At 34.7% G+C, this 27759-nt stretch overlaps 1 protein-coding gene across 2 annotated transcripts in view; it reads right to left on the bottom strand.

Moving 5' to 3' along the window:
* Chd1 (chromodomain-helicase-DNA-binding protein 1) overlaps positions 1 to 27759 on the bottom strand; it is a 50686-nt gene that overhangs the window by 7580 nt on the left and 15347 nt on the right. For both annotated transcript variants that reach the window (XM_071591158.1, XM_071591160.1), the window contains exons 8-23: positions 24735 to 24894; positions 23701 to 23942; positions 18430 to 18543; positions 15863 to 16027; positions 15495 to 15775; positions 13717 to 14071; positions 12497 to 12721; positions 12213 to 12362; positions 10265 to 10519; positions 9679 to 9846; positions 9387 to 9516; positions 8207 to 8355; positions 5131 to 5341; positions 4269 to 4425; positions 1609 to 1846; positions 575 to 985 (exon numbers count right to left, since the gene is read on the bottom strand). In XM_071591158.1, coding sequence (XP_071447259.1) covers positions 575 to 985; positions 1609 to 1846; positions 4269 to 4425; positions 5131 to 5341; positions 8207 to 8355; positions 9387 to 9516; positions 9679 to 9846; positions 10265 to 10519; positions 12213 to 12362; positions 12497 to 12721; positions 13717 to 14071; positions 15495 to 15775; positions 15863 to 16027; positions 18430 to 18543; positions 23701 to 23942; positions 24735 to 24894 — 3411 coding nt within the window. The remainder of the gene's footprint in view (positions 1 to 574; positions 986 to 1608; positions 1847 to 4268; positions 4426 to 5130; positions 5342 to 8206; positions 8356 to 9386; positions 9517 to 9678; positions 9847 to 10264; positions 10520 to 12212; positions 12363 to 12496; positions 12722 to 13716; positions 14072 to 15494; positions 15776 to 15862; positions 16028 to 18429; positions 18544 to 23700; positions 23943 to 24734; positions 24895 to 27759) is intronic.

Below are 27759 nucleotides of genomic sequence, written 5' to 3'. Positions count from 1 at the left end.
GTATAAATATACAAATTTACCGAACTGTTGCCATAAATCTCTAGATTGTTAATAAAGAAACCATTTATCAGAAACAAACAAGAAACATGATGTAATATTGCAACAAGACATTTTTTACCTATTATGGGCATTACTTTATAGTGAAATATAAAGGCTGTTCAACTGAACGTAACCAGACTGATTAGTATCTAAATATATTGTAATAACCGCATAATTTACATAGCTGTGTATGCTAGTTTTATTGCCAAAATACTTGATTGGGATCGCTTCTCCGACCTATGAGGAAGGATGGAGAAAAATAACTCAAAGGCACATATTATTATGAAAATAAAAGTACATAAAAATATTGGTGGGAGCTCTGTAATAAAGAGATTATTCCTTAAATGTTTCATACATGAATAACTTTATGAATACACATTCGAAGAACTGTAAATTAGTGACTTGAAAAAAATCTTTTTAATCAACTTAAGGGTCACTGCTAATTACACATGCATGTGCTATTTCTGGCCCATTCAACACCAGATAAATTCTCAATAATGACTATAAATCTCTAAATCAACATTGAACTACTCACCTCATTGAAGATTGTTGGATCTAAATCTCCCATAACATCCAATGCTCTCGGTTCACTGTTGGCTGTGAAATGCATTGGACCAGTGACTTTTGCTTTCTTTTTCTTTTTCTTGACATCTTCTTTCTTCTCCTTCTTTACCTTCTTCTTTTCCTCCTTTTCCTTGCGCTCTTCTTCAACCTCCTTCTCTTTCTCCTTTTCTTCTTCTTTCTCACTTTTAACCACCTCTTCTTCCTCCACTTTCACTTTAGGCTTTTCAACCTTAGGCTTTGCAACTCTTTTCTCACTTTTAACAATTGAGGGCGCGACAGACGTAGAATTGTTTTCATCACCTGAACTTATGTCATCATGCTCAATAATTGCCTTCGTCAAAGCTTTCACTTCTCTAGTCTTTCTAGTTTTTCTTGGTTTGGCCTATAAAATGAAAAGGAAACAAATTTAATCACTCAATTCATATTTATATCAATACATATTTACACTCAGTTTTCAATATTAAAATTGTGTAAATGACATCAAGCTTTTTTTAATTAAGTACACTCCCAATAATTAAGCAGGTTCTGAGAATAAGTAGTGCTGGGCAATTTCTAGACGGTTGAAATTCAAGAATAATTTTGTGTGTACGGTTTGGAATTCTGTAAGAGGGGATTTCACTTTCACCTTATGGGTAATTCACAATCAAGTTTACTTCAAGTGAACCATTTAAACATATCTCTGGGTTATTGACAATATTAGCCATAGATTCCAGAGTATAGCAGGCTTATAACAGCCAAAGGGAAAAGGTGTTAAAATTAAGCCTTGAATGAGGTTTTGCCCTGATTCTGATGTATGTATTGAACCTCATTCACTTTTCGATAGAGGATGTCAGACTTAAATCTGAAGACTGACCAGACAATTTTCTATGTGCTTTGTCTCAAGGACATGAAACATTTTTATTGACAGTCAAACGAACTACCTGGTATTAAAAAAGGTGTTTCGCTCAAATGGAAAATTCCAGGAGAACGATAGTGTTAATCCTTTTGAAAATATATTTAACTTACCACTCCCATCTTCTGCTCAATTAACTTCTTAAGAATCTTCAGTAAATAATCTGCACGAGACTGTAAATGCTTTGCTTGGGGCTTCTTTTCCTCATTTGCTAATATCTTGTCTCCAATTCCTAGAGAAGGGTCCATTTTAATAGCTTCCCATGATCCCAACCCATATTGGTAAATGCCACGCAGGAGTTTAGAATCATCCTCCACATCCCAGGGAACATCAAAATTTGCTGGCTTCACCCTAATAAGCAGTTAAAAAGACATTTTAATTAAATCATAACTTATACGTATGTACATGGTTGGAAATAGGAATCTCCTTCATGATCACAGATTATAAAACAAAAATACTCATTAATTAACAAAACAACAAACAATTCATTAATCCTTTTAAAATTGTTAACATGCATGTACACAAAAAACTAAAAATAGTCAAAAACCATATTGTGACTTATGAATTAAATCTCATTACAATTGATCAAGAAATGCTCTAAGATAAAAATGGTCTAATTTATCCACTTTACAATAATAATAATGCTATTATTTGTCCAAAGATTTGTTGCATCTTCATACCTACACAAATATAGGCCAGATATAAATTTTAAAATAAATACAATATATATATATATATATATGCATACCAATAAACTAGTATATTTACATATTAATTAGTTAAGTCAGAATTGATGCGTAGCTACAATTCCAGTTATTCATTTACAGAAAAGAACATATTATTTTTTAATAAGTTGAACAGCTTTTTCTTGAAAATAGGTACTTTTGTTTCATATTTGATTTCATGGGGAAGGTTATGGAATAACCTTAAGCCCATTCCTTTGGGCCCATGAGCAGTATTGTGTGTTCTGACAAATGGCTGGTGCAGATCATTGCAGGTCCTTGTTTAGTGGCTTTGGTAATTGTGGTTAGACTTGAACTGAGAAATATTAGCCTTTGCATACAAGATGACATTAAATATATATATGCAAGGTACTGGTAATAAACCAAGTCTTTTGGAGAGAGGTTTACATGGTGCATCGCAAGGAGCATTGCTCATAATACGTATAATCCTCTTTTGGATTTTGAAGATAATGCCTATCTGGGGAGAGGAACCCCAGAAGAGGATACTAAAAGTAACATGAGAATAAAATTCACCGTAGTAAATGGATAGAAGTCCTCTAAATTTACAGAATATCTAATATTTCTAATGAAGAAGCATTGGGAACTTAACTTTCTACGTAATTTGAAAATGTGTTCATCTCAAGACGTTTTTTTATGCAGGATAACTCCCAGGAATTGGGTACTAGAATTTTGGGGAATGCTCACACCTTCTACATCTTCTGAGATTGCAGTGGAAACTTTGTTTTTATTAGTGAAATAAATCAGGCTGGACTTGTTTAAATTGGGTCTTAGGAAGTTAAGAAGACACCATTCATAGAAAATCTGAGCTACTTAAGAAGCTCTTTCTGTCAAACTGTCCACTGAGGAGGCTGACACAATAATATTTGTATAGTCAGCATACAGTAATGGGTCTATTCCCTTTATGAACTTAAGCCCATCTGCTATATCATTCATATAAATTAAAAATAAAATAGGGCCAAGTACAGAACCCTGGGGAACACCCAGTGTTACTTCTCTACCAGCAAAAACAAATTTGGAACTATTTCTTCAGAGCTCCACATGCTGATGCCGTTCACTTAGATATGATCCAATCCATTTGTAGGATGTACCTCTTATACTGCAGCATTTCAGTTTATACAAGAGTAGCTAATAATTGACGAAGTCAAAAGTTTTAGTGAAATCAAATAATAATCCTAAAGATTCAGTTCTATCATCCAATCCTAAAAGTATTTCATTCACCATGTGATAAGCGGCTGTTGTAGTGAACCTTGTTTTTCTAAATCCATGTTGAGATGTGGATAATAGGTTATATGTTTCAAGATATGATACGAGACGATGATAAAAAACTATTTCAAATATTTTCCCCAACTGGTTCAACAGGGATATTGGTCGATAAAAATTCATTGCCATTTTGCGACCTTTTCCTTTGTATATTGGCACAATTTTTGCTGATTTAAGAGGGCTTGGAAAAATTCCATTAATAGTGATTCATTAATTAACAAAAACAGTGGATCTTTAACAGTATTAAATGACCTTTTTATGATTATCCCTGGGATGTGATCTCATCCAGGACTAAATTTGTAGGGGAATTTACTGATAAGTTGGTCAGTTCCATGGCTGAGCATGGGAATAGACAATGAATTGCATGTGTTAGGGATAATGGTGATACAAATTTACCCACATGAATTACACATGCATCATCCTTTGTGAAATTTGGACTGTCAATATGAACAATTTTAAGCATTACAGTTTTGCATATTTGGTAATTTTTAAACTATAAGCAAAATAATTTGTTTTTTTAATTCCTTCAGTATGAAATGCTAACATCATTTTTAGAATCAACATATGGATTTATGGATCTCTAGAAGAATTAAAGGCATGTATAAGTAATAATAGTACTTTCTTAATTGTATAATTGATGGAGACAAAATTTTAAATAGATGGGTTTCTTTGCAGGTTTTGCAATATTAAAAAAATGGCAGGAAGCATTGTTTTCACCTCATCGATTAAATAACTTCAAAATCAGACGGAAAATTTGCTGACATATTTACCTTGAATCTAACACCCATTTGCTTCTCTCCACAGTATCCGATGGTAACAGGTCATCTAGGGGCTCAAGCTCTTTCTCACAAGCCAACAGGCTTTTGGCATTTACTGAGACCCCACTTAATTTGAATGAAGGTCCCCTGCCTTTCCTCTTTTGGACAACTAAAAGGTGAAAACCAAAATGCCACAAATGAGAATATAACCTAAAGGTTACAAAAATGGCTATTCACTCATAACTGACTGATACAACAGTCACAGAATTTTTGCATTGCAAGTCCAAAGCAAAGAAAATTAAAAATGCAAGTGAAATATTTAATCATAAAGCTTGAATTGCTTTCTCGTCATTGATGAACAAATGTGACGGACATGGGCACAAAAGACATTTGACTAAATAATTCTGTGCAATAGATTGTTTCTAACACATAAGATAATCGTAAATGTAGTCATTGACTTCAGAACATCATATCAGACACAATTTAATACCAAATCATGAATAACAACATAGCCATAAATCAAATTTTAGGAACTCAAACTGAACAGTAGAAACACATACTTTATATATTTTCATCACTCTCTTTTTCATAATATACACAAACTATGCCGTTCTTGGTATCATCAAAACTTACTGTGAATTTCGTGGATGAATAAAAACTGAATGAGTTGGACAAAACAAACAAATACGTTTTTAAGCCACAAAACTGTTGATAAAAATTCTTGAAAAATGACAGGTTCCTGCTTGCTAAGTATTTGGATGAAATGAACAAGTTTATAGTGAGCTGAAACAAACTATTATTACTAACAATCACGGAATTAATAATGTTTACAGCAGCAGAAAATCAAATTATAATATAAATGAGAGACACTGACCAGACAGATTACTATCCTCATTAACAGCAGATTCATTTTCTTTCTGAGCCACATATTCATTCATAGATGCAGAACATCTTTGCTTTAGTAGTTCCCCTAATTTTCTCAACTCTGCAAGCGGCTTTTCCTGCAACTCTGCATCACATGCCACAGCTTCCAGTCTCCTCAGTGGAGCGGCAAATTTCTTGTAACTCTTAACAAAGCGACGAATCTGAAACGATTGAGAAAAGAAAAATTTATGCTGATATCATGGCATTGCTACTAACAAGATGCAAATCACCTAAATTCTCATAAGAAGCAACTCTTACCGACTCAGAGCTAAAATAAAAGACAAAAAAAAACCCTGTGTATCTTTTACCCTTTGATGAAGTGCACTGTGCCTCTTACCGAGTCATGCAGGTATGGGCAAGATAAGTTCTTTACAGTCAGCACTGAGCAATACATCATATATTGGTCTGCTACCATAGATATTGTACAAACGCAAAGCATTTAAGTTATCTCATTCTAGTTTCACTTCCTTCCTTCACAGAGATAGGAGGAGGGTGTAAGAGAAGAATCCTACAGGGAATCCCTCGCCTCAACCTGGACTTGGCAACCCTCATTGCACGGGCTTAGGAAAAACATTTTCTCCTGATTCTTCCAAGTACAACGTGACATAAATTAACCTACGAAAAGAATCACTAAGAAGGAGGGCTAAAAAATTCAGTCCAATATTTGTGTTGGTGCTTCTGCTAGTATTTCCTACATTAGCTGACAAGATATAGGTCTACATAGTTTATATACAAGGGTCATCCGGAAAGTAGTACCCGTTCGTGAATTAAAGACACAAAAGTAAATATTAACAAACATAAAAAATTTTATTTGAAAGAGGATACTTTAAACTACTTCTCAACATAATCTCCAAGCAAATTAAGGCATTTGTCATAACGTGTGACAAGTTTCTGTATTCCTGCTGCATAGTCCTTCGCCGCCAGCTCATTGAGATACGCGAGGGACCCATCTTGCACAAATTTTTGCATAATGCAGATGGTGTTTAACAATTTCATGAACAATTGTTCGAGAAACATTGGGAAAATGCTCACAGATGTCATCAATTGTGACGCGCCGATCGTTCCTCACGAATTCGTCAACTGAGCTCACCAGTTGGTCTGTAATGACAGACGGTCTCTCCGAACGCTCATCGTCGTGTGTGTTCCCCCTCCCCATGTTGAAGTTGCGACACCACCGCCGAACAGACGACTCGTCCATTACATTGTCTCCATACACCTCCTTTAATTGGCGATGAATATCACAAGGGCGAACGTTTCTTGCATTGAGGAATTTAATCACTGCCCTCACTTCACAACTGGCGGCGTTCTCAATTTTTTTAAACATTGTAAACAATCACAGAAACAACACAGGCAATGCTAGCATCACACAACTTGGCTCAGAGAAGGCAGACAAGCCACTGAAGCTATCTGACCTCGTCCAGCGGCTACTCGCGTCGTCAGCACTTCATGCGGCACGAACGGGTACTACTTTCCGGATGACCCTCGTACATATAAGTATAGATAGAGTTTCCAGAATGAATCACTGATAGAGATGAAAATACTTTCCTGAAATTTCATTTTCACTCGGTAAGTCATTCTGAGATCTGACAAAGCCAGGGTTCACCTGAGGTAGGGTAGAGGGAAAGTCAAGAGGGGAAATATGGCAACACTTGTCAAGTTCCTTCCATGCCAATCCTTCCATAGCTCCTATTTATTCTAAGCCATCTATGGCTGTGCCTTCAGAAACTGCCTGCATCTAACCTCTGAAGACACTTATTCCTTCCACAACCTTTACAACACTCCTTCCCATTTCCTCTGGACCACTGGGCACCTCTTATCTCTCATACATGTGTTACCTTCCCACTCCTCACACTTTATTCTATACTTGCCTCCCCAAATACCTAATGGACTCCTTTCCATGGGTCCACCCCTCAAACCTAGGTTGTGAGAAAGGAGTGAGGTAACTTGAGTCTGATGCTTCCCTACTTCTCACAGGTGGAGGCAAGTGGGAATATACAGGTTGATGAGCACATACAGATTTACACTCATAACATTATTTACACAGGCATTTCATCAGTGCAAAGAGAAAACTATAAAATTAAAAGTTGACCGAGTACACATTCTGAGAAAATTTTAATAGTCATTAAATACTTATTTTTAATTTAAATCAATATTTTATTTTATACAGTGGCCATTTTAGCACATGAAAATTGAAAAGTGCTTTGCATAATCTTATGCAAATACTAAGCTGTAAATACATTTTGAACAGCAATACAGCATGCACTTGCCTTTTGAGTTTTATTCACAAGGTGAATTTAAAGACAAAATGACCGAACTTATCCCGGCTTGGGACCACCAATTGAAGATGAATTGAAATTGTTTTTGATCTACTTAAAACTTTGAGAAAGATGGAAAACTACGCTAAGTCTGTTAGGATGTTATATTTTTTGGTTTTCAAAATAAGTTCTCATTATGCGAAATGTATGCTGGAAAAGAAATTGGACAATATAAGAACTAAAATAATAATAATTATGATGACAATCTACCTCTGCTTGAACTATAATTCCTTGAACTTGAATATCTACTGAATTTTCCATATTTTGATGGCCTTATGGAAAAAATTTGGCTGATGGTACTTAAATATGCACTTGACACAGAAATATTTACTACATCATATTTAACTATTTTCAAACAAATACAGAAAATTTGGAAATATCCCATACGCTGATGCAAAACGTGTAAAATTACATAAAAAATAGATGGATATAACTACATATATTTTATGGTGAGAAAATCATATCAGAATATCTGCCAACAAGCAGAGTTTTTTAGGAAAAATGTACTCAAAACTAACTTCCTTAATGGATAAATTACTCTACACTTCTAGGACCATTCAGCCTATTAATTACACCACTCAGTGACATGAGAAATTATATTAATTTCAGATACATGAAAGCATAATTATAAGCACATAATAAAGACTTTCAAATCATACTTGCATCATTAGATTCCAAATTTTTTGTTGACCAATAATTTATAAATCTCACCTCAGCATCAGTAAAACCCTTGATATTTTCCCTCGGAATCATTCTTGGACGGCCTCTTTTTTTTGGCCGGTCATCATCACTTCCTTCATCACTCGAGTCTCCTGACTCATCTGTTTTTTTCTTCCTTTTTTTACCTTTACCTCCTTCTCCTATTTATTTTGTCCATGGGATGAAAATGGGTCATTAGTTAAACCAAATCAAATATCTATCAATACTTAAAAAGGTGAAATTACTTGTAACTGTTTCATAAAATGTTTTAGGTGAAATCATGACTAACTATTTTGGAACAAAAGGAAATCTCAATTGCACAAACCTCAGAGATCCTCCATTTTTTACAAAGCTTAGCAATTATTTGGCAAAAAAATTCAACACATATAATTATTGAAAGGAGTGTGGTAGAAGACAATGATGATATTGAAACTTTACAAATTGAAGAGTAAAAAGGGAGCACTATACAGAAAGGTGCAAGCACAGTCAGAAAGTAAGAAGGGAAAATTCATGCAAACAATCAAAGTCAGGAATTTTAAGTATTGAACCTGGTAAGATTCAAGAGAGAAGTAAAAAATATTATAGAGAAACAAAATGGTAAAGACATTAAGCCAGCAAACTTACGCATTGAAAGAGAGCATATTGCATGAGGATAGCTTAAGTCCAAGTATACTTTATGGCGAGATGGAAAGGTCAATAAGGGAATTGAAATCAAATAGTGCAATTGGGATAGATAATATTCATGCAGAATTACTTAAGGCATAGAAAAACAGAAAGAAGAGTTTTAATGAGCTGATTTGCAGCATTGATGAGTGAAGAATTTGGCTGAAAGATTTTGTCAGATCAGTGTTAGTTCCCATCCCAAAAAAGAGAAAGGCAGCTAGCTATATGTGAGCACTAAAGCAAATGAAGTTAGATTTTTTACGTAGCTTAAGTGGTACTTATAATTACCAACAAGAGGATTGTTGACAGAAATACATATGAGGTAGGAAAGTTGTGTTTTAACTGACAATAGAACATAAAGACTGTGATCAAGGGGATAATGATAGGAAGGGACAGGAAAAAGATAACAATGTTTGATGGAATGAGGGGAAGAATTATACAGAAATGCATATTCATATGTTTATTTCGGTAAGTATTTGAAGTTACTAATGCACATATAAATTGCATGAAATAAGAAAAAAAGACATACCATCACTTTCTGACTGGTTAATTTGCTGTAACGTTTTCCTACTCCGAGGTGGTAAGTAAAGATCTTCCATTTCTTTTTGCTTTTCCTCCTCCTCAACTTTTTTCCGGAAGTTTTCAGGGATTATTTCATCCTAAAATGTTACAATTTACATTAAATAACTAAATACTGACCTTCTTCAAGAATAATACCATTTTTTTAATTCCATGCTTTTAAGCTGATAACACAAAGGACACAAAATTCTTCTGCAAATAATCAATTGATATTTAATTTAAACAATCAGTCAGTGACTTACCCAGTCCTTACTCTCATCATCAGGTTCTTGGTCCAGAGGTGGTGCATCTTTGTCTTCATCAAAAGCAGCAAAACTTGCCACTTTAAAGGCTGATAAGAGCTCATCCCCAGCCATGGTGGGACCCTCATCTCTAGTTTCAGCACGCCTTAAAATTTCATCTATATCACACTGGATCATGGAAATTAGTACAAGTTAATTAGTTACATATATTTTTCTATTCAAATTAAGCATTCACTCGAAAGCCATAATTTTACTGCTACGTAAGCCATGAAATGTTAAAAATTTTGCTGCCCTTGTCTAGTCGCATAAATGTCACTATTAATTTCACTTTATAAAATTAAAAAGTGTTTATTGAGAGTATTTTTGGATGATGTCAAGAAAAAAATGACAACATCCATAAGCAGGAAAGAAGAGCAGATGGGGCAGAAAAGGTGGGATATTGTATGGACAGCTCATACCTCAAAATGAAATTGTGTGTTTTACCTAAATTTATCACTTTAAAAATTGCTTTTAAAATGGTATACATATATTAAGAAAGAGAATGGCAGAAAATGAAAGCACCACAAAGGCTTAAATTAATACTCACAGTGGGTTCCTCATCACCGTCTTCTTCATCTTTGAACAGCTCCTCTGCTCCAAACTTTAGGATTGCAGTTAAGTCTTCTTTATTGAAAGGAGCCGAGCTAGCACTAGAAGAGGGGTGGGACTTTTTATCTAAGACAGTACGTCCTGTTGTGTCCATCCTTTGTATAACCAAATGATCCAGCACCATCTTCTGTTTTGCACGTTCTACTATCTCCTCTTCAACAGAACTACGTGTGACTAACCTATAAATATTCACCTGAAAAAGGAATGGTAAAATTTTAAAAATTAAAACTTAAGACTATAAGAGAGGTTATGAAGGAGATGAGGGAAGAATTAAAAATGAATCAAAGAAAAAAAATAAAACTTGATTAGTTATATCAAGGAAAATCTTGACTTGATTGATGCCATTTTTAAGAATAAATTAAACCTGGTACTATGAATTGTTAAAATGACACTTTAAACTTCTTTTAAAAGTTAAATTAAAAATTCATTTCCCATTTCATAATAATTCTTGCAAATTATCTATACCTGATTTACTCAATGAAATTAATGAATATTATGAAGGGAGAAGGCTTATTCCAGGTTATGACATCACAAGCTCACAATCATCAACGCTCAAAAATTTACATATCTTGCAGCAGAAGAGCTAAGATGGAAAAAGTCGTCCCTCCCTCCACTTTTAGATCCTTAAGGACTGCATGTTATTTGCGGTGTACTGGTCCAAGGAATGGGGGTTTATGCTTAATATAGACTAATGTGCGGTTTTGAAATTTTGGAACAAAGGAAGCGGCGAACAGGACATAAACTACGAAATAGAGGGTCAAAAGCTAACTACAGCCAATCAAGTTAAATATTTGGGGGTAGTTCTAACACCATGCCTTTCATGGGGAGATATTAGGACGATAAGCGGATCCACCTTAAAGAAACAGAAGAACGCTAAAGAGATGTGTTATTTTGCTCTAGTTAGACCTCATTTGGAATATGCCGCAAATATTTGGGATCCTTTGGAGATAATTAGTCAAAAAGAATAAGATAAAGTTCAGAGAAAATCCACCAGATTCGTTAAAAATGGTTACAATAAGAACACAAGTGTGACAGGTTTCTTGGGGACTTAGGCTGGGAGACACATGAGATACAAAGAGAACAAGCGAGACAGACTTTTAAAAAGGTTCAGAACAAACGAGTTTAACAATGACTCTAAAGGAATTATTATGGCCCCACACTACTTCAGTAGATCAGACCACAAAGATAAAATAAGGGAGATAGATTCCAGGACAGATTGATACAAATACTCATTCTTTCCCTGAGCAATCAGGAATCATAATAGTAAGCAACTGAAGTCACTTTAGAAATATTAAAAACATTTACTTTACAAGTCGGAACAAAATTAAACATTGCAAAGACATAAGGTATATTTGTAGGTGCATGTGCAAGTTAAGAAAAGAATGTTTTATCAACATTTTGTACCATAACATACCATTATAAAATAGGCATATAATAGGGATGCATTGAACATTTTAAGAGGCCATATCAATTGCAAAGAGCAACATAAGGCACTGACAAGTGGTCATTGCACCAAGAGCTAAACACACAAATATATTTACCCAAAAAAATGGAGTTTTATATAATTTTGGTACTTATCACCCAGACAATTTAGAACACACCAATCAATATCAGCTAAAGAATTCAATATAAGAAGCTAGTTTTGACTTGGTTAAATCATTTCTTTCAATTAAATTCTTCTCCTCTTTTCAAATATTTTTACTGAACAACAAATAACAAAAATAATTCTCTGCAATATTTACTTTCTTTATTTTATGCTTATAAAATGAGTAAATTGACCTACTATATTGTTTCTTTAAATCCAGTATATGTGCACAATGATAAAATTTTTAATAGCTAAAACTATTATGGTGGCACCTTCACTGCATAAGAAACGAAAATATTACCTGATTCTTCTGCCCAATACGATGTGCTCTTGCTTGTGCTTGTAAGTCATTTTGAGGATTCCAATCAGAGTCAAATATTATCACAGTATCTGCTGTGGCTAGATTGATTCCAAGACCACCAGCCCTTGTAGACAGCAAAAAGCAAAAATCCTGAAAAAATAATAAAATTGGCGAAATACAAGCTTTGTATACATATTTCTCAAATCCTCTCCTTTACATGGGGAGTTGATGTGACATAGCTCACATTTTTTCAACAAATGATAAAAAACAAGGAAAATGCTTACCGGAGACCCGTCGGCATTAAAATGATCCAGCGCTTGTTTCCGCAGTTCACCTTTAATGCTGCCATCCAAACGTTGAAAGGGAAAGTGACGCATTTGTAAGTATTCTCCAAGAATATCCAACATCCTCACCATTTGTGAAAATATAAGAACACGGTGCCCTGTCTCCTTCAATCTGACTAATAGCTTGTCCAGCAAGACTAATTTTCCAGATCCTCGTACAAGTTGCTGTAAAATGAACAGAGAGAGATGTACTAAATTCTTGGAATAATATATTTACTTAGCAGTATCAGTGTAGTTGGACAAAATAATTTCAAAACAAATTTATAGCACTACGTGGTGTAAGTTCTGGAAGTAATGATTGGAAATTACAGATTCTTCCAGTTTTTCAATCATGTTTTTTCTTAACAGTTTCTGTGCATAATGTGAAGAAATATTTTTGCCTTTCTGGAAAGTTCCCATTTCTGAATCTTTCTATGCATCAATCACATGCATATTATTTTATGATACAGTCAAACAGAGAAAAATAATTAGTCACTCAAAAGACAGCGGAAAAACTGAATAAAAGTGGTGTGTATAAATAACATTCAAATGACTTCCCAGCAGCTTATATTGGGCAAGCAGAGAAATCTGAAGAGAAAATCAATGAACAATAAGTGTTTTCCTTAAAATATATAACACCAATGATGGTAGCCACATGGGTCATTTTTTGGAGGGATGCATTCTCATGGTACAACTTCCATAAAGCATCCATCATCAGCATCAACAAATGGCATCAGTTACAAATGATACCATTATGTTGCCACGGAAACTTGTGAAAAGAGTGAATTAATACCTTATCCATGACAGCAGATATTGATGGAAGATTGCCAAAAGAAAAATAATTTCTTTCAAAAAATTTAAGTAATGGCCTTGGTAAGGTGACACAAATCGCATTCAGCAACAGCAACTTTAATAGAAAAGCTACTGATGTAATTTCACAAAGCTAATACCAATATGACTTCCATAGGCAAATAGCAATGGGTGATATAGTTGAGGGATATGGAGAGTATTTCTTTTGTCTCTTTTGCAGTTGTGCATAAAAAGAAAACACTTATCCTATGATTCCTATGATTTACTATAAATGGTAGAGATATATTCTATTCTAAAAAGATCCAACTCATATATGAAACCATTATTTATGCATAATAAAATTGAAAACCTAAATTTAGTTCTTCACCAACCTGTATGTGCTCTTCTGCTGAAGGTCTTGAATCTTGAATGTCTGTAGGTTTAGTCAAGAAAGCATGGTTACAACACTTTTTTAATTCAATGACTATGTTCAGGAAAGTAGTGGTTGAACCTCTAACACCCTTCCGTAGAGCATTGTAGTTCTTCGTTAAAATCCACTTATAGTACTGCTTTTGCACAGATGTCATCTCTACTCGAAGGATTTGTTCAACTTTGGCAGGGAGTGATTTTTCCACATCCTTTTTCACTCTCCTCAATATAAAAGGTTCAAGCTGTTTATGAAGTTTTGCATATCCCTTTTGGGCAGCATTTTCATGCTCTTTCTCAAAATCATCCCATTGTAGGAATCTAAAAAATAAATAGGATACTTTATTATTATTTTACAGGGGATTAAACATTTTCACAAGATCATAATATTTCCTCTCATCCATCTACGCCCTTCCCATCCATCTTACACAACAAAATTCAAATATAAAATAAAAACTGTAAATCTCATAAAAGATAAATATGTACATACTGTAATAAAGTAGATGTTTATCTTAGGCAAAAGTTAAATATTTGGTACACTGAATTTAAAGTCTGTGGAAAGCCCACATGGAGATTATGTTGAAGGATAATACACAGGAGAGAAAATATTGACAATTTTTGGTATTAACGCATTGTTTAATAATATGCATCATGCTCATTATCACACAGCAACAAAAATGGTGGAAAACCAACAATCAAAAATTCCTAGTCAACAAAAATATAAAATTTTGCTGACTAGGAAATGTTCAGTAAGTTTTCATCCAGTATAGAAAGCTGCATGATGCAAGAATTTAAAAAAACATAAAAGTCAGTTCTTTAAGGCAGCAGGTTCTCAGAAATTAAATTCTGGGAAATGAAGAAAATCTGCAAACTTTTCAATACTGTTCCTAGGCCAAACCAAAATTCCACATGAACATATATCTAGACTTCCACACACAAGAGCGTTGTTACTGTTGGCATATTTGCACAGACAGGGTCTGTGCTTTTGCTGAGGCGCCATGGGCTTCACCCAATTGTTAGTTATGGAAGAATTTAAGCTTGCATGTACCAGGATAAGCATAAACAAAATGCAGGGTTTGGCCTGCTTGGTGTGTTGGCCATGATAGCTACTTCAACACGGTCAATTGCTGATATGAACCAAAATGCATGAATTGGAAATATTTTTGCACTTATGATGTGTGTGTGTCTATATAAAAAAACCATAAACACAGTAATCAACCTGAAGGTCGGTTTGGTAGGTGATGGCAAAGTTCACCCAGTACTAAGCCCGTCGGTGGGTGAAATTCACACATCAGGGTAGGGGGGCCAGTTCCTTTCCCTGTGCTGGTTATGGTTTCCCAGGAAGATCTGGTACCCAAAAAATTACATAGCTTGAGTGAAGCTGCAGGTGCTCAGAGAGGCTTGCCCTGAAATAGAACTCGGACCCTCCGGTCCCAACGCTCTACCCCTGGACTACCATGATCCATGTGTCTACATATATATATATTTGTATTTTTTTTCACAAGCTCTCACCCAAATCAATCGTGAAGGAAGGGAAAAATTTTCCCAGTTGGTTTCTTGCGGAGAAATAGACTTTTTTGATTAAATGAAATAAAAGACAAAAAAAAAACATGTATGTGTGTGTGTGATAAATATGAATGTATTTCTTGCACATTAACACATCTTAAAGGTTGCAATAAAAAGCATTTAAGAATCGCCATGAAAATGTTCAATTCTAAACATAATTTTTATTCAAAAAACTTACTTTTGGGGCATTATAAAATGCAGTAAACTCCAGAGTTCTTTCAAACTATTCTGCAAGGGTGTACCAGTGATGAGGAGTCTATGATTGGTATCAAACTCCATCAACGCTTTATATAATAATGAATCATCATTTTTCAATCGATGAGCTTCATCTACCATAAGGATTGCCCAACTTAAACTTCCTAAAAATGCTTTATCTTTCAACACTATTTCATAGGTTGTTAAAATAGCATTAAATTTCAGTCGTTTGGAACTTGCATAGCACCACTCATACTGCCTTATCTGTAATAAATAAAAAAATTATGAAAAAACTTCTGATTACTATGGAGAAGGAGAATAATAATAATGATAATACTTAGCATGACATACTATATTCCGGGAATTAACATCTCCCAAGTATGTGACAACATTCATCTCTGGAGCCCATTGAGAAAATTCTCTCTGCCATGAAGTCATTGTAGACAAAGGTACGACCAAAAGAAATGGGCCATAAAGCTGATGCGTATAGAAGAGATAATACAGCAAGCAAATTGTCTGGAACGATAAAACATTTAAACCATTTTCAAGTCTGCTGCATAAAACCATACCATTTTTAGCCAAGGAATCACAACAAAAGCCAGGTTAATAAATTATCAACCAATAATAAATAAAAATTATATTTAATAAATGACAGTCATTTACTGCAGTTTTGACAATACTCTAAGAGAAATTTTACCCAGAAAAAGAGCACCATGCATATAAGATCAAGATCCCGCCTGTCCTTGGCAAATGGCCGAATCATAATTTCTTACCCAGAACACAAGTTTTATTAAAGATCATTAACATTTGTGCTTATACTTATCACATTATGTGATATGAAAAAATGAGTACAACAATAAATCAAAAACCAGCCTCATCATATTGTAATTTTTAACAGGGAACGTAAAAATAATCATACAGTAGAATGGTACTAGAGCTATGAAACAACAAATAGTATGGTACGCTACGTTTAAAAGGAGATTTTTTGATATAATCTATTTTTCTAGAGAGTAATGGCTTTCTGAAAAGGTGTCGTAGGGAAAAAGGGTTCAAAACCAAGGGAAACTTGTATTTTGGTATTGCTGAGTGTAATATCCCAGATTTTTTGGTTGAATTTTAAATTTTTTTCATATCAATGATTCACTATGATAACTGATTTGGACATTATTAAGTCAACTGTTTTCATAAACTATAGATTGGAGAGTTAATGGGCAAATGCAGCCAATGGCATTTATACCATTCAACATTTTAATATGTTTTTAGCAAATTTCAGGACTGCCTCAGAAATACTGCTAAGGAAGATCAGAATACTACCTTGATCAAAAATTTCCCGGAATTTATTCAGAAAATTAAAAATACAAGTTTATTCATCTAAATCTATATTGTCCCCTTCAAAGTAATCCCCATCGACTGCAACACACTTATGCCAGCGCTTGATCCAATCCTCGAAACATTTTTTATATTCGGTTTTCGGTATGTCCATCAGTGCTTCCTGCGATTTTTCCATTACTTCCTCTCGGCTGCTAAAACGCATTCCCCGTAATGGTTTTTTAACTCGATTGAACAGAAAGAAGTCACAGGGAGCCAAATCAGGTGAATTTGGTGGCTGTTGGATGGTATTTGTTGCATTTTTCGTCAAAAAATTACGAATAATGATAGCACTGTGCGACGGTGCGTTATCATGGTGCAAAATCCACGAGTTTTCTGCCCACATTTCTGGTCTCTTTCGGCGAATTGCTTCACGCAAACGTCTCATAACGCCCAAATAATACTCTTTGTTTACTGTCTGGCCTTCTGGCAAAAATTCATGATGCACTACACCGTTGTAATCCATGAAAGCCGTCAGCATTGCCTTCTTTTTTGACTGAAAACGACGTGGTTTTTTTGGTCTCGGCTCATTTGGTGAACGCCATTCACTTGCCTGATGTCTGGATTGCGTGTCGTACTCATAAACCCACGTCTCGTCTCCAGTAATGATCCTTTTGATGAATGTGGGATCGGATTCAGCCTCGCAAATCATGTCTTTTGCGACGTCAACACGGTCTCTTTTTTGCATGAAATTGAGGTCTTTTGGCACCAACTTTGCTGCTACACGACGGAAACCCAAATCATTAACCACAATGTCTTGGGCGGATCCATAGGCAATGTTCAAGTCCTCTGCTATTTCTCTGATGGTTAATTTGCGGTTATTGACCAACATTTCTTTTACTTTATCAATTTTTTCACCGACTTTCGATGTCGATGGTCTGCCACTGCATTCATCATCTTCGATTGACTCACGACCACTTCTGAACCGCTCGTGCCACTGGTAAACGACCGTTTTTTTTAGAGAATCGTCGCCGAAACACTTTTCCAACATTTCCAACGTCCGTGCGCCACTAAATCCGTTTTTTACGCAAAATTTAATACAAGTTCGTTGTTGCAAATTTAAATCCATTTCTGCAATTGTAAAAAATCGCCAACACACACAGAGATAGATGTACTCTTGGCTACGTAACTTTTGCAAATGTCAAGCTATGACACTAAGATTTAAAGGGAATATCAACAACAGATGTACCAATTTAACAAAAAAAACAGAACTCAAATCGGAACGATGGGAGCGCCACACGGTGGTTATTCCGGGAACTTTTTGATCAAGGTAGTATTACTTCTTTGGACAAACCCAGGTAAGAAAATTTAAAATTTTCATCAAAAAGTTTGCACAGATCATGTGATATTAAATTTGTATCATATAACAAGTGAATTTTACTATTGAAAAGAATTATAATTCTAGTTTTCATGTTTTAGCTTAATGTTGGCTGTTCATCATAATTAATGAATTTTGAAATTGATCCATGGTATTTTCATTTTTTAATACATTTACCCTCGCTTTAAGGTGCATACAAGTGCAGCAGTTTGCATACAAATGTAACTGTTACCTGAATTGTTTTACCCAGGCCCATTTCATCAGCAAGAATAACTGAATTCTCCTTGCACCATGAATGGATTAGCCAATTCAGACCATCCAGCTGGTAATCTCTCAACACCAAAACCTAGAAAATAAAATGAACGGTGGCACTTCAGTTATTTTATTTTATAATTACAAATGTAGTTTTAAAGACCAAGGTAAGTCATTGAGACTGTTAAGAGTTATTTTTATTTAGTAGCATCTCATGGAGGAACACACCCCAAGTCTCAGCCAGATCAGTGAATTACCCAATGCCTAGAATTCATTTGATCCGAGCAAAACAAGTGAATTCCAAACAATGGATTAAGAAGAATTTAATTTGTCGATCAAAACTTATTCTATACAGGGCAAATCACCTTAGGAGACTTGATAATTATTATGATAAATCTAAAACTTTAATTAGAATGGTTTATAAGTGGTTTTTAAATTTTCAGCGTAACTATATGAACACAAGTACCACTGAACATTCTGGATGCCAGATTCAGGTCCCTACTCTGGAAAATATTGATAAAATCCATGATAGAATGGATGATAGAAGAGTAAAACATTCATGAGATTACTAATTATGCAGACATTTCAAATGAATGGGTACCTGATACCATGGTAGTTAAGAAATGTTCTCTGAATCATCACCAGATGTCAGCACTAGTGCAACGAGTTTTCTGCATACTAATAAACAACCCTTCATAAACACACAAGGTGTCAGTGCTCTGGTAAAAGATCTGTGGTGCGGATGCCTCTCTGTTGTTGTTCCCATCTAGTGACTTGTGAAGATGGAAAAAAATGAGATTCAAGCAGTCATTTAATACTTCATAAAGAAAGGTATGAAAGCAAAGAAAATTCATATGGACTTTCAGAAAACTCTGGGGGACTGTGCTCCCTCATATTCAACTGTTTCCTAGGGGACAAACAAGTTTAAGTTCGGTTCGCAGAGATTAGATGATGATCCAAGTAGAAGTCGGCCAAAATGTGCCACTACCCCAGAAATTATTGAAAAAGTGCATAAAATGGAGGATCGCCAACTGAAAGAGCAAGAAATCGCTGATGCTATAGGGATGTCATCTGAATGGGCAGAGCACATTTTAACAGAGAAATTGCATATGAGAAAATTATCTGCTAGACTCTTGATGCAGGATCACAAATACAACAGAATGGAAATTTCCAAGTAATGTCTGACCCATTTTAAAAGCAACCAACAAGATTTTCTGCACCAGTTTGTGACAACAGATGAAACTTGGGTCCACTACTATATCCCAGATACAAAACAGAGGTCAATGCAGAGGAAACATGTTGATTGACCACCACTAAAGAAAGCAAAGGTGATATGGTCGGCCAGAAAGGTGATTGCTTCAGTTTTCTAGGATGCAAAAGGGATTCTGCTGATAGATTAGTCAAACAATTACTAGTCGAACTATTACTGGACAACACTATGATAATCTTCTGGGCCAACTACAGCAGAACATACATGAAAAAAGGCAAGATTTGACAAGAAAGTCATCTTTCATGAAGACAATGCACACCTGCACAAAAGTGTAGTTACTATGGCTCCATCAGATTTCCATCTCTTTCCCAAGCTAAAAATATTTCTCGGTGGATGGAGATTCACTTCAAAAAAGCACTAACAGCCTAAGTAGTTTGCATTAGTATACAGGGAGACTATATTGAAAAATAAAAAAATTTCACATGTAAGTTTTATTTCTATTCCATTCCGAGAACTTTTCTAACTACTCTCGAGCATCAACATTTGGAAATGAGAAAGCTATTCACAAGGTAGATACCATGATTGCTCACAGTTAACCAAAAATGAAATCATGTGACATGTCCTGAGGCCATTTTGCAGCTATTCCATTAAAATCAATTGAACATAAGACAATTCATCACGGTAGATGGAACATGGACACACCACTACATTATTGAAACCAGGGAACAGTTCAAAGCAATGGGTTTCAAAGGGAATTATACACCAAAGAATTTGAAGACCATTTCTTCATGTGGGTTGTTATGGTGAGGTTTTTGGAATTGAGAAGGAATGATCATGACCGACCATTTAAAAAAGGGTCAAACCATTATATGTGAAAACTATGCATAATTATTAGACTTTTTGAAAACCAAATTGCAAGCAAAACATCCATGATTGGCCAACAACCAAGTCCTTTACCATCACGGCAATTCATCACCTCCTCCTCTACTATTTTGTCCATAAAATTGATGAAGTTATGATTTAAACTCATTCTCCACCCACATATTCCATAAATTTGGCTCATTTGGAATAATATTTGATTAATAAATGGCTGACAGTAAGAAGATTTTATTCAAATGAGGTAATAATGTAAACCAATGCCTAATTTGCAGAGCTAGAACAATTACAATATTTGGAATGGATCAAAAATTAAAGCAGCATTGGATGAAATGTATTAGCCTAAAACAAGACTATGAACACAAAAATGATTTATCCATCAAAATTAGGTAGTTATCAGTTTTGCAGACTTTCTTAACTCCCAACATACACATTTCATCTGATACACAAGGGGAGACCCAAAAATAACAGGAATGCTGTTCTGGATTCCTTAGTTCTCAATATATTTACATTAAATGTTGTTCACCTTCAAAGTATTTCCCAATAACCACAATGCACTTCTCTAAACGATGCTTCCATTGTTTGAAACATTTATGAAATTCATTTATCGGGATGTCCTTTAGGTCTTCTAGCGATTTTTGTTTTACCTCCTCCACAGTGTCAAAATGCTTTCCTTTCATGTCTCTTTTTAGTCTGGCGAAGAAAAAGAAGGCACAGGGAGCTCAACCCAGGGGGGTTGGGCAATCGATGTCATGCCATTTTTTGTCAAAAACTACATCACGGAGAGGGCGGTATGAGCTGGCGAGTGAGATGGCAAGGGACAAATTTGGCTGCAACCCTTTTCATATGCAAATCTTCAGATAGAATTCTCTGAATTGAACTCCATGACACTCCAGACATCTCACAGAGTCGATCAATGGCTCTGGTCTTCACGAATGAGGGCATTGATTTTGTCGACATTTTTGTCAGTTCTTGATGTTGAAGGGCGGCCTGAACTGGGTTGGTCTTCAATTGACATTTCACCATTTTTAAAGCATGTAAACCACTCATAGACTCTGGTTTTGCTTAGGGCAGCTTCCCCATAAGCACTCTTGAGAATTACAATAGTTTCCACGGCTGATTTCCCCAACAGGAAACAAAATATCACTGCAGCGCATTGCTCTTAATAATCCACCATCACGTTTTTTGCCAAAATGAAAAAAGTTGTTTCACTGAAACAGCTCTCACGGACGGACCGATCCAGTCACAGCGACGGTGCTGCGCATACTGATGCAGGAGGCATGAGCCTGACATACGACCAGCCGAACAAAGGCTTCCCCCACTCTCGCTCCCCACCGCAGCCCAATTCCCGTTACTTTTGGTTCCCCCTCGTATCCACAAATTACATTAATATTGCTAATTATATCAACAATGTCTACTCAGTTTTCAGAGATTATTGGCAGCCCTTGAACCACCATATCCAAGAGACATTTGTACATGATATAAGAGATGATGCTCCTACAAAATATCTTAATTTAACAATCAACTTGAAACAGCTTGAAAATAATGCATAATTTGAGCTATATAATTCGGTAAATGAAGATTGCAGCCTTCAATGGTGTCATAGGGAACATAAACTCCCTATAATTGTTAAATGATCCCTCTCATCTTCACTGAAACCAGCACTATTAACTATTTTAGTGGCATATTTACATTGGCCTCACTCATTACATGAAATAAAGATCATTTCAGAACATGCAGTTTTCATAACCTAGGAGCTTTGACTAATGATTTTGCCTTTGCTAATACTGTAACTTCACTAATTTAGAATAACATATTTCATATCAGAACATAACCACCCACATTTTCCTCGGGGTTTCCTCACTATCTTGCTTATTCAGCCACTGTAGGATTATAACCATAGTCAGAAATATAAAAAGCAATGCAAACATTCAAAAGGTTACATAAAAGTTTTTTCAACTCAATGGTCCGATAAACTATTTTGAATGTATAGCGAACTAAATATACATTTAGCTCCTATTCTCACCGTAAGTTTGAAAATTGTAGTATAAATTTAAAAAAATTAGCAATAGAGCTTACATTGCTCCCAAATGTCAGTTTTTCAGCTGAGACAGGTCAACCCATGTCACAATAGGTCCTGGAGGTGATTGGACCAAGTAGCTAGGCTCAACACAGATTCTGGGTGCTTCGATCCTCTCCTCTCACATCAGAAGAGAGAAGCATCCTCTCCTTTTACATAGTATATTTTCCCAAATATTTCTTTAAGAAATAGCCCATGACTTATTAGGATTGTGTATTATAAAAAATATGTATACAAGTAATTTACACAGCCAAGAGAAATCAAGAATGTTAGGAGGATGTACTATAATGGTGAATAAATTATATTAAATGTTGATCATCTACAGATATATATCTATAAATATAAAGCAAAAAACTAGCCTGGTTTGACCCCTCACATTGATCTCCAATAGGAGTGCAATAGCACAGGCTGTGCTGCATAAACAACAGAACCTGAACTCCCTACTCATACATGTGAGCTTCATTTATTGAACAGGGCTTCTACAATGGGAACTCTATTCTCGCCTGTCAAACTGGCCTTGAGGTTTATTACCAGGGATTATGAAGTTGAACCATTCAAAAAAATTGAACCAAACTTGCAACATCTAACAAGGTACCTTTTAGATCCATTCAGGCATTACTGACTTCATGACCCACCACTATCCCTGTATTTAATCTCACCTACAAATGAGAGAGCTGCCTAACATTTAGGGAAATATAAGCATTTCAATAGACAGATGGTGCAAATCTCACTTTCAATTATCACAATGCAATAGAAAAAACTAAAGCCCCCATGGGACTCCCAAAAGCATGTTTTAATATCCATTAGAAAGTGATGACCCTTAAAATTTGAGGGAATACTGTTTGCATTAACATCCAACTGAAAATAATTTCATCTGTATGATGGTATAAGAGTAGACAAGGTGCGTCCACATTACATTTCAAGAGGTTTGATTTTCAGTTCTCCAGCACCTCTTGAGTTTATTCTATGTAAATCTCAGCAATCTGACCTGCTAAACAATTCACAGTTTGAGTGATTCCCAGTTTCCCTTTTCTGGAAATTATAACTTGAGTGATACACCATGAAGATTTAGAAAAAAAACTTACCTGATCTCCACCCATGTATTCAGGTTGGCTCTTCACAGGTACAAATTTTGGACGACTCCTTAAAACCCTGCAGTGTTTGGATGGTGTTCTCTTAGAGTCTTCTCTTTCACGAAAAGTCTCTATCTTCTTCGGCCATTTTTTAATGATTAGGGAGCCATCTTCCCAAGTGGCTTCAGCATATGGAAGACTTTCCCATTTAACATAATAATCTGGGTGTGGCCCATCTGCTTTCTGAAACTGAGCTGAAATTTATAATCTGATTAGTTTACGAATTGAAAAATTGTATTTTGTAACTATACGATAAAATATATTGAATTGGGACTGCAATAAAAATGGCAAATTCGGCAATAGCAAGTACCTAGCACTAAATTATTATTATAATTGGTACTCTACCAGTTAAGGTATGTTTTGGCTAGACAATAATATTTTATAGGTCAATAATTGCTTTCACAATGAACATCACCAAGGAGCCAGAAAATATAAACATGATGGTACATTGCACATCCAAATAAAAGTAACAGTACAAGAAAAATTTCATCCACTAAGGATATTAAACTAGGTGCTAGCCATGAAAGTATAACCATTTTGAATTCGGCAGAACTAGCAAGCCTTCTGACAAAGGTGTGCCTAAACCTATGACTTGAATATGATTTAGGTTTAACAAAGAAGGTGATGCAAAGCTAAACCAAGAAATCTTATGCCTCAAGAGCCACTCAAAATAGTAAATCCTGATTAATTTTAAAAACATCTTTCATGAACAATAGCCTGAAATGAGGCTTTTAAAATTAACAATTATTTTCAGTAATTTTTCCCCATGGATTGCCCACCAACACACCTATGTAAGCACAGCACACAAGACAAAACTGACAAAACATGTTTCCTGCATAAAACCAGTGAACACTCTAGTGACCCAGCAGGAATGAAATCTGTATTTTCTAGACTGAGCTCATCCTTTTCCAAAAAATATGGAAACTTAAAAACACATCTTTACCACAATTAATACTAATGTTAATGAAATCAAAATATACACTTACCAATGATTCTTTCAACTTGATTGTATGACTTCAGGAGTTCATGTTGCAGCTCTAGTTGGCATTCAAAATATTCTATGTCTTCTGGGGTGGCATGCTGCCTCCAATACCTTAACTCATCCTCCCTTTTCACAAAGTTCTCCAACTTTTTTAAGCCTTTGACCTGAAAATCATAACACTAATTATACCACCAGGTATAATTAGAAAAAGCTAAAAATTAGTCATGAAATTTAAATTAGCCTAAATTATCCATGACACCCTGGTATGCTGAATTCTTCATTATAAAATGCTGCCAAACAAGGAGAACAAAAAAGCTACACATGATCAACATGTACAAACAACTGTTAATGCACATCAAGTTAAAGTCAATGGATGATTTACAATAATACTTCTACAACAGTGAATGATTGCCTAAATAGTTTATGAAGCTGTAATTGAGAATCACACTGATGATTTTTAAGGATTATATAGAAATGATGAAATGTAGTACACGAAGTAGCATACCAATGATAGAAATGGATTTTTAATGAATGACTATTGAGTGTATTGATGAATTATTTACATTGGAAGCACAAAAAAGGCATATATAACATAAATTACTACAGAGCAAAATGCTCAGAAAAACAATATGAGTGATACACATATCTAACTTATATTAATTACAAGAATTAATAAGAATAGGAGAGTATTCATAGCTACTATTAAATGGCTATTCATTCCATAAATCGAATTTAATGGGTACATTAGATTTTAGGAAAGATCATTAGAGAAGAATGACTATACTACATCTCACATGCTCCAGAGAGAAAGGGCCAAACATAAGTTAATGTCATGCCAACAAAGATGAATAATAAAGAATGAATTACACATAGTGTCTACCTATCTGCAATCCACAAGAATGGAGGCACTGTTTTCAATTTTATGCTAACTCATAAAGTAATGAATTGAAATCATACAATAGAGAATCATCTTGAATGGTAAAGAATAAATGATGCATTCAGTCTTCGGTTTTGCGATGGAAAGTGAGGGAAATTTCATGACTGGAATAACATCATTAGTTTCTTTAGTAGAATTTATCAATCATAACATTTATTATGATCACTAAACTCTAAAGGGTGTAATGTTTGACTTTGACATCTCCTTAAAAGTATACAATTATTAATCTGCTTTCATCATATGAGCAGCCATTTTGACCATGCATTCTAACTTCAAGTCAACTTTTCTCCCATTCTAGGCCAAAATAATGGCAATTTCATGAATTCCAATAAATTATTGTTTTACATGCATACATCAAGTAATTTTTTCTCACTTAATTGGTTTCTGAAATATTTGCCAATATACCCTAAAGTACCAGATAGGTTATTTTGATCACTGTCATAATTGCCCACTAAATCATTCTTTATTTTTAAAAGTATTATTTTTCATTGCGGTTGGTTGCTTTAGTCTTCAATATTATGAAGAGAACAAATTAATTTTTGCTTACTTCAAATTTTCTTTTTTTTGCTATTACAAAGATATATTAGAGGTTTATCGCATAGAATTTATCACATCAATGGTCAATACGAACTGTATTGAACACATTTTAGCCATCACTCTGGAGACTTCTTACATAATTGAATAGAAACTTATATTATATATTATTTTAAATCATATTTAAAATAAAACTAGGCTTTTATTGAAGGAACAGTTTTCAGGTGTCTAAGGGAGCAAATGTTTCTCAGGGATAAGACAGTGGAATCATGTGATTGGCACTGACCTACTCAGCAAGGTGGTCTTCCTATCTCAACCATTAGAAAATATTGACGTGTACAATGGTGCAACTTTGAACCAATGAAGTATGGCAATCATAGTACAGAACATTTTGAAAGCCCCCAAAGCATGACAATCAATTAGACAATGTTATTATTGACATACCCTTAGAATTTATGGTTGCTATATATTCCCTAAGCAAAGGAAGGGGGAGAGCATTACAAAATCAGGCAGTTTCTGTCTCAACAAAATACAACACACATGTAACTACAACAGGATGAAATGGAAAGGATAAACAATATGAATGTCATCACAAGTGGGGCGAGCATTATTCATAAAATACTTGATTCAGCTCAGAGATGCATTCAAGGTATGCTATGAGTTCTTTACTCAAAAAGTAGACCAGCACAAAATTCATTATGAAATTAATGGAAAAATGCACAAGGGGTTTACAACATTAAAAGGACCGGATTGTCACACTAAATGCCATTACCTTTCACTCCTATTAAAAGGTATCAATCTCAGATATATGCATGCAAAGGTAATCAACCTGGAAAAATTGAAATTCGTACGATCTATTTCATTACATAAAACAGTATGTACAGGGATTCTTGATTTATTGAAATTTCTAATAAGACTGTGCAACATAATGAACTATCAACACCAGTTCCATATTTTATTATATTTCAACAGGGCTAAGATGATTAATTCAAAGAAACCATTATGTCAAGAGTTGATGATATGAATACGCTTTCACCATGAATGATAAAGGAAATACAAACTACATTGTCAACATGGATTTTGTCACATGAAGATATAGTTGCTACAAAAACATAGTAGATGATGATGCTGGAATTATAGCTCAATATATCCACAACAATGTTGCCACACAGTTGTGCCATGAATATGGCAATATTTATACTAGACTGATAGTTTGTATTGGAAATAAATACTGCACTGTTATAATTGATAATCCTATATTAAAGTTTATGATTGTTTATCACACAATATTTCCTTAAAAATACATTTTTAAATGAAAATGTCTTCTATAATCATATATTGAATGCACATATATAATGGTATTGGTAAAATACCTAAAATATAGTGTACACTTATGAAGCATTTGCTGGCTTTAAACATACATCACTTCATATTTCATGAAATATTTAATTTATTAAACAAAACACTTCACAACCCAAATAAATTCAGAAGGCTGAGGTATGAGTGATTTCTGGTGCTTGTAATGCTGAAGAATATGAATCAAAATTTAGATTAAAAT

The sequence above is a fragment of the Hetaerina americana genome, unplaced genomic scaffold, assembly GCF_022747635.1.
Source record: "Hetaerina americana unplaced genomic scaffold, ioHetAmer1.1.p SCAF_42, whole genome shotgun sequence".
Taxonomy (NCBI): Eukaryota; Metazoa; Arthropoda; class Insecta; order Odonata; family Calopterygidae; genus Hetaerina; species Hetaerina americana.
The sequence above is the reverse complement of the archived record's forward strand: the minus strand, read 5'-3'. Positions and strand labels throughout refer to the sequence as shown.